This window comes from Nipponia nippon, unplaced genomic scaffold, assembly GCF_047370975.1.
Source record: "Nipponia nippon isolate SJK-2023a ecotype South Korea unplaced genomic scaffold, ASM4737097v1 scaffold_29, whole genome shotgun sequence".
NCBI classification, from domain to species: domain Eukaryota; kingdom Metazoa; phylum Chordata; class Aves; order Pelecaniformes; family Threskiornithidae; genus Nipponia; species Nipponia nippon.
In genome coordinates, this window is record NW_028262346.1 from 2,384,691 (window position 1) to 2,393,328 (window position 8,638).

The following is an 8,638-nucleotide window of genomic DNA, read 5'->3' on the forward strand; positions in this document are numbered from 1 at the left end:
GCAGAACAAAATTAAAACCACGTTCAAGTGATGGTAGAAATTGATGAGCCTTGGTGTTGCTTGTTAGCTTGTATTTGACCTAGTATTAGTATCTTGAACTTAACACCTATGAAGGTGGAATGTACATTTTTTTAAGTGGTAGATAATGAATGCTGTCTTTTGACTGCAGCTTTCCAAATACACTAGTGAAGGCAATGCTCCAGTGGTGTATGTTTCGAAGCTTGCAATGATGGGTAATATACACTGAACAGCAGGAAATGCTGAGCTTAAAGAACAGCCTGAAGTCCTGGAGGCATCCACAAAGGTGGATATGATCCCTTTATAATACTTGAGTGAATTAAAAGAGAAATAAAGGAAGGAGAAATGACTTGTTAAGGAAGCCACTATATAAAGATCTCCACTTTTAGTAGAAAATATCCATAAGAGGCTTGTAACAGCCTTAGCCGCAGTACGTGGAAGTTCCAAATAAATGAGGAAGAAGGAAGAAGATGACGTGGAAAGACTGTCATTCAGCTTTTCTCTCTGCCCCAAGGTTTCTATGAATCAAAAGAAAGAAAAATAAAGTGGCTCAAATTGGTGTGAAGGCCCATGAAGACTCTAAACAGCTCTTGAACCATTAGTACCAAAACTCCCTCTTTTCCTCTTCCTGTGGTCCATGAATGAAAGACGAAGTTCAGAATTTCAGTTGTCATACCTGAACAAGCAACACATATGTCACGTAAGCAGTTCTCAAGATCTTCCCCACATGTTGTGCCCTTGCAGTAATGTGCTTTCTTCTTATTATTTTTTTTAACTTCAGAATAAAGAATCAACCTCTCCTTTTCTTCCCATCCTAAAATCTGCATTGTTTTGCAATAGAAATCTGATATATTTAGAAATAGAAATGAAAAAACACTCTTCGTGTGTCTGAAAAAGTATGTCTGATGTGCTAGTCTCTGCAAAGGGATCCCAAGTCATTGGAAAAACTTTTTCCCAATTTTTTGGAAAATGTCTTCAAGGTGGCCTTTCCAGGGCAGGTTGTCATTGCTGTGTCAGTAGAAGTATCTTATTTTTTCTGATATACATACAGCATTTAAATTGGTATTGACAGTGACATTTGAAATGCTGTATCTCTTTTCCTCAGCTGAAACTGTGCTGGCAGTTCTTCCTGTGGATAGTTTTGCAGCAAACTGCTGAAAGCCTTGTAAACTTTCTAATTTTTTGTTGCAGAGTCTGCAAGACACACACACACATGCACATTCTTCTTTTATAATGAAGCTAATTTTCCCACTCATGGAACAGTGAGTTACCAAAATCAACGTAATCTGAGTCACAAAGCATTAAGTTAGCAGGACATTTTCTTCTGCCTCAACAGGGGCTTTTTTTTTACATGAAAACCTCTAAGAAGTAACTGATTTCTTGTTTCTTTACCATCTGTTCTATGAGTAGATGTGAATATCTAAGCTTATATGCTCAACATTACACACATCCCTTCCGGTTTCATGCAAAAGGCACTTCCTACACAAAGTAGTCCATCATGCTCAGAATTATTGCTTGAAATCCCAGAATATTTCACTGATGGGAACAGAAGGTGCTTTTTAAAATGTATCAAAACATGAAAATAAGCACCTGAAGGTGATCTAGAAATACGGTGTGGTGTGTGGTGCTTGAGGACATGGTTTAGTAGTGGACTTGGCAGTGCTAGGTTAACGGTTGGACTCGATGATCTTAAGGGTCTTTTCCAACCTAAACGGTTCTATGATTCTATGATCATCTTTTTTATAAATGCATATCTGTCTATTCATCCACCTCTTCATAACCATTTTTGAACTGCCTGATGTAGTGATGACAAAATATTCAATTACTAGTTTTTATAAAATTGTTACATAATAAAAGGAGTGAGAATGCATTATTTACCCCTTTGAGGGAGAAGCAGCCATACAAACTAGCCTCTCAAGAGGCATGAGAAAATCAGTGCTGAGATCCAAATTTTATTAATGTCCCATGTTCAGGAAAATCTTCAGTCAGAGCTCATTAGAGATTGCCACAAAGCTGTAGGAAACCAAGAATCACATGCTCCATCACCAGGGGATGATACGGCTTTCATCTGTTTGAAGTTGTTCAGGATTGTTGCCAGACGTTTTCAGAGCAGACAGGGCAGTCAGAATCGATGTGCTTTGTCCTCTGCTCCTGTGATGTACCTCAAGAAGGTTCTGTAAGGGTCCTTTTGAGTAGTATCATTTAAGTTAACATACTTACTTGGCAAACAAGTCATCTTTCATGACTGCCAGAACAAATATGCACCATGAATGTTTTTATATGCATCTGCTTTCCATATTCATTCACTGGCCATGATCCTAACTCCACTGGTGTCATTGAAAAGACCTTTACTGTTTTGGACTCAGCTTACCTGTCAAGGAAGGTGGGATCTTTCTCAAGGGTAGAGACATATCTAGCCTGACTAATCTATTCCTCTGAAATATTTTGATTCTGAAATCATTATGGCTGTGAGTTAGGGTAACTATGGCACCTAACTTTACTCCCAGGTGGGTAAACTGTAAACCATGGCATATCTGGAAGAGGTTTTGTTGTTATTGTTGTTCTTCTCATATGCAGCTCAGTGTGCCTTTGAAGAACATCAATAGATTTCTTTGATTCTGGACCAGCAGTGCTAAAATACTCAATAGATGATTGAATAGGATGGGTTGTAGGGAAAGGTTTGTCAGTAGCAGCCTCTGTGGGAATAAACGAGATTGTGTTTTACTTTGACGAGATGCAGCTGTGCCCTTGAGGCTTGTTACAAACAGGTTCGCAGGAATGCAGCTGTGCCCTTGAGGCTTGTTACAAACAGGTTCACAGGAATGCAGCTGTGGCCTTGAGGCTTGTTACAAACAAGTTTGTGAAACTTAGAGGCAGAAAAATAAGGATGAGATTGGATACATCCCTGAAAGAGGAATTCGCGTGCACCAACTTGAAGAACCAATGGGTAACGCTGAGGGGACGCGTGGATGCAAGACAGTAGCCAACGAGATGGGTTTTGCTTGCTCGTGAACACTAGATCCTATTATAAAAGGGATAGATTGTAAAAATAAAGTCGTCTTCACTTGTCTTCGCTTGTCCTCGCCTAAACTCATACGCGGAGTCCGTGATTAATTGCCACACATGGTGACCCCAACGTGATTCGGTCCTACGACGTGATTCGATCCTACGACGTGATTCGGTCCTAAGAACTGCGGACGAGAGAGTGGCCGGTGGCAAGCCCAGCTGAACTTTATTGCAGCGGACCAGAGAGCTGAACTCTACTGCAGCGGACCAGAGAGCTGCTTGTCGACAATCAATCGCCTCGGGGAAAAAGAGGTGAGCAGCTGGGGACGGGAAAATGGGGGCGCAAATGTCCTCGGAAGAAAAATCTATTTTGCGTATATTTTTGCGAATCCTTGCAAAAAGGGGCATAAATTATGATGAAGGAAAGGTTCGGTTGTTGTTAACTTGGTTGTGAAAAAACGGGCAACAAGCGAACGCAGTGACCCCGTTCCAGGTGGAGACTTGGGAGGAGGCAGGAAAAGTGTTATGGGAAGCGGCCACCAGGGGGGACAGTAATGCCACAAGTGTTTTGACGACATGGCGTTTACTGAAAGACTCTTTAGAACAATTAGACCGAAAGGCTGCAGCTTCTGCTACCACTCCAGAGCTAACCCCGCAGGGCACGCCAGAAACACCGCCATCGGGTTCGTCCTCCGACATGCCCTTGCTCGCAGGTGCTCAGGCTGCACAACCCTCCACCCCCCCCCGCGCCGCCGCTACCCTCTGCGCCGTTTTCTCCTTCACCTGCTCCTATGCCTTCAACAACTCTGCTAGACCTTCTGATCCCTGCAACCAGTTCTCCACTTCCCCGCCCATCCCCGGCCCCTGCTGCGTCGGCACTCTTACCGCCTTTCTCTACTGCTTCTAATGCCGATACTCCACAAACCCATAATCAATTGCCGCCCGAGGAATGGGGGGCGTCAGCCGCTGCTGCAAGGTGGCAAAAGATTAGACACCAAGCATTGCAAGCGGGGGATACAGCTTTTTGTTCAGCGGTAGCGTGTCCTGTCATACGCAGCAATGCAAATGTCCCCGATGAGCATGAACCTTTTGGCTATAATGTTTTAAAAGATCTACAAAAAACAGTTGCCGCACATGGACTGGGTTCTCCTTTTACACAATCCCTGCTACGGGGAATATTTACAAATGAAATAGTACCATTTGATATATGCACGCTTACTAATCTTATATTGACCCCAACGCAAAAGGTGATCTTTGAAAGCACCTGGCGTACCGCCTGCCAAAACACTACAATTATCAATATGCAGCGACAACAAGGCAACCCTTTACAAGGGGCAGGACTCCCACAACTTATGGGGGATCCGCCGCTAAATCACCCAACGTTACAGGCACGATTACGACCAGAGATATTAGCACAAGGCAGAGACCTTGCTTTACAGGCATTACTAAGAGTGCCGGATGCCGGAAGAGCGACAAAATCATTTACATTAATAAAGCAAGGAAGAGGAGAGGGATATGTCTCATTCTTAGATCGTCTTAAAGAGGCTTTGGAAAAACAAATCGAAAATGCAGAAGCAAGAGAGGTCCTACTCCTAAAATTAGCCTTTGAAAATGCGAATATGGACTGTAAAAAAGTGCTTTTGCCTCTAAAAAATCCCTCCTTAATGGACATGATAGAAGCTACCCAGAAGGTGGGGTCAATGTCCCATCATATGGAAACATTAGCTACAGCTTTTGCTGCCGCAATGAAAGTACAGAAATCATGTTTCTTCTGTGGAAAAACTGGACATTTTAAAAGAGATTGCCCACAACTGAGAAAGAGAGGAAAACTGAGCGCACCGAGTGCATCTGGATTGTGTCCAAAATGTAAAAAAGGAAGGCATTTCGTGAACCAGTGCCAATCGAAATATGACGTAGATGGCAAACTATTGTTATCGGGAAACTCGCGAGGGAGCGCGAAAGCGGAGCGCGCTCAGACAGCAAATACGCCGTTACAAGCCTTTCCGATTGTCTCTGAGCCAACACCGTCGGCAGTGCCGGACTGGATGTTTCCACAGACACCACAATTCTAATTACGGACCGAGCAGTGCATAAAGTACCGCTACAAGCCAAGGGACCAATCGGAAATGGACTAAGTGCTCTGCTATTAGGTCGCTCCAGTGCCACCCTACAAGGACTATTTGTTTTACCAGGACTTATAGATGCTGATTATGAGGGACAATTACAAGCGATGCTATGGACTCCCTCACCTCCAGTACAGATTCCCAGAGGAAGCAAAATTGCTCAGTTAATACCATTCAAAGCGCAAGTTCGACAGGCCGAGTCAAAAACAAGAGGCACTGCAGGTTTTGGCTCCACAGGCCAGCCAGAAATCTTTTGGACACAACAAATACTAATAGTGGTCGGTCATTCTGTATGCGCCTTGTCTCTGCATCATGGAAAACCCCCTCAAATCACAGTAAGAGGCATGATCGACACCGGAGCCAACATTACCGTTATCTCTGCTCTTCATTGGCCGCAAACATGGCCACTGGTCTCTGCCCACGGTGCCATAGCAGGTATTGGTGGCTCAATGGTAGCCAAGCAAAGTGCTAATATTGTCCAAATCATTACTCCTGAGGGTCAAGTAGCATCTACAAAACCTTACATAGTGCCGGCTCCGCTAACTTTATGGGGAAGAGATGTACTAAGTGCCTGGGGGACCACTATTACCACCACTACGTCTACTTCTGCTGCACATTTTTAATAGGGGCCACTGAAGAGTGGGCCGAATATCGACCCACACTGAAACTAACCTGGAAAACAGAGGAACCGGTGTGGGTGGACCAGTGGCCCCTGACTACTGAAAAGGCCCAAGCGTTGAAAGATCTAGTGCAGGAGCAACTGGAACAAGGACATATAGTACCTACCACTAGCCCTTGGAATACGCCGGTATTTGTTATCAAGAAGAAGAGTGGAAAATGGCGATTACTGCATGACCTCCGGAAGATAAATGAAGTTATGGAGGATATGGGAGCTTTACAGCCTGGGATGCCATCACCAACAATGATTCCTCGCAATTGGATCATCCTGGTTATGGACCTAAAAGACTGTTTCTTTACCATTCCCCTTGTGAAGGAGGATGCGAAACGCTTTGCCTTCTCTGTGCCAGCAGTCAATCAATCGGAACCCATGCAAAGGTATCATTGGACTGTTCTACCGCAAGGAATGAAAAATAGCCCAACAATTTGTCAACAATACGTAGCCCGTGCTTTGTCGCCAATTCGGATGCAGTATCCGCAATTATTGTGTTACCATTACATGGACGACATTTTAATAGCCGGAAGACCGGAAATCGAGTTACAAGCAGTAGACAAAAAGAGATACGATGAGCTCTAAACAGATATGGACTTGAAGTAGCCCCTGAAAAGGTACAAAAAACTGAGCCTTGGAAATATCTGGGCTGGAAAATCTTGCAACAAACAATTGAACCCCAATCGATACAGATTAAACTGAACATCAAAACCCTAAATGACGTACAAAAAGTGTTAGGAACCATCAACTGGGTCCGGCCATATCTTGGACTGACAAATGAACAGCTAGCTCCTCTTTTTGAATTGCTAAAAGGAGATAACAACCTTGCATCTGCACGTCAGTTGACGTCTGACGCGCGACAGGCTCTGCAAGAATTCAGTCAAGCGATACAAAACCAAAAAGCACACCGTCGTGTAGAAGATCAACCCCTGCAACTTTATATATTCTCCCACAATTACCAAGCCTTAGGATTGTTAGGCCAATGGGTACCCACACTAACAGATCCATTGGTTGTTTTGGAATGGATTTTTCTGTCATACCAGCCCAAAAAGACAATTGTTACTCAATTAGAAATGCTAGCAGGTATTATCTGTAAAGGGCGAAAGCGTGCGGTCCAATTAACAGGCACGGAAGTACAACATATTTATATACCATTGACAGGGGAATATCTGGAATGGTGCCAAGCAAATAGCCTCCCATTGCAAATAGCATTGGAAGGATTTCCGGGAAAGATAGATATACATTATCCTGCCCACAAACTCATCCAATTACATTCAGAAGTTCTGATCCAGAGAACACCATTATGTCAAAATTATCCCATAGACGGGCCCACTATCTTTACAGATGGCTCTGGAAAAAACGGAAAAGCTGCCCTTGTGTGGCTTGATAACGAACAATGGCAGGAAAAGGTGTATCATACACAAGGATCTCCACAAGTGGTAGAACTCTATGCAGTGGTACAAGTTTTTACTCTATGGACTAACCAGGCTATAAACCTCGTTTCTGACTCTTTATATGTTTGCAATGTAGTTCGCAGATTAGAAAAAGCATGGCTTAAACATGTCCCGAATGAACACCTGTTTAGCCTGTTTAAACAGTTGTGGCTGTTAATTAATAATAGGCAGCATCCATATTTTGTGATGCACGTACGAAGTCATACTCAGTTACCCGGGTTCATAACAGAAGCAAATGCTAGGGCTGATCATTTAACAGCACCGGTTTGGTCACAACCTATACCGGAAAAAACACAACAAGCAAGGCTCTCTCATGCCTTTTTTCACCAAAACGCAAGGGCATTAAAACGACAATTTGATCTCTCGTGGGGAGAGGCAAAGGAAATGTTGCGTGCCTGCCCAGACTGTCAACAGTTTGCATCTATTCAGGCAACAGGGGTTAACCCACGGGGCCTACAGGCACTTCAGCTTTGGCAATCCGACGTCACCCATATAATGGACTTTGGTTGCTTGAAGTATGTCCATGTTTCTATAGACACTTTTTCTGGAGCTGTATGGGCTACTGCGCACAGTGGGGAAAAAAGTAAAGATGTTATTAGACACTGGCTATCAGCCTTTGCTGCCCTTGGCGTCCCTCACCGCATAAAGACAGATAATGGTCCTGGATATGTTAGTAGTAAATCTACACAATTTCTTAATCGATGGGGAATTCAACATAGCACTGGAATTCCTCATTCACCACAAGACCAAGCCATAGTAGAACGCGCACATCGCACTCTAAAATCCATGTTGCAAAAACAAAAAGGGGGAATGCCAGGAGCCACTCCAGCAGACAAAGTAAAGCCGTGTATGTGTTAAGCTACTTGAATATGTCTGAAAATAATATTCCTGTTATTATCTCTCATTTTCTGTCTCTTCAATCAAAAGATTTAACAGCCACACCACAGAAGGCCCGAGTTTTTACAAAATCGCTACAAACAGGTAATTGGGAAGGTCCTTTTGATCTACTAACCTGGGGCAGAGGGTATGCTTGTGTCTCAACAGATGTAGGACCTAAGTGGGTACCCGCAAGGTGCATAAGACCGGCTCTTGCATCGGATAACAAGAACGAACAGCAGAAGACACTGAACTCTGAGAAGACTGATGGGGAATGACTTATCAGATAACTCCAAATTAATCCATAAAGCAATCAAAGATTTGAAGTTAGCAAATTACAAGTCAGTGATGGATTTGGTTGGTTGAATCACTTACTAACAAGTTGGGGAATTGGCGGGTGGATAATGTCTCTAATCAAAATGGGTTTTTTCTTGTTACTAATATTTTGTGCTATAATAATGATAGTTTCTTGTCTAGTGTCTTGGGTATAG

General features: G+C 43.4%; 1 protein-coding gene across 1 annotated transcript; it reads left to right on the top strand.

Annotated features, from left to right (window-relative positions):
- The first annotated feature begins 3,352 nt into the window (after nt 1–3,352).
- LOC148054936 (endogenous retrovirus group K member 5 Gag polyprotein-like) lies at nt 3,353–8,324 on the top strand. Its single transcript, XM_087763722.1, has one exon. The coding sequence runs from the start codon at nt 3,816–3,818 to the stop codon at nt 5,094–5,096; it is 1,281 nt and encodes a 426-aa protein (XP_087619848.1). The 5' UTR covers nt 3,353–3,815; the 3' UTR covers nt 5,097–8,324.
- The last annotated feature ends 314 nt before the right edge of the window (nt 8,325–8,638 follow it).

Coding starts and splice junctions, on each gene's coding strand:
- LOC148054936 (XM_087763722.1), top strand. CDS start 3,816: ATGCCTTCAACAACTCTGCTAGACCTTCTGATCCCTGCAACCAGTTCT.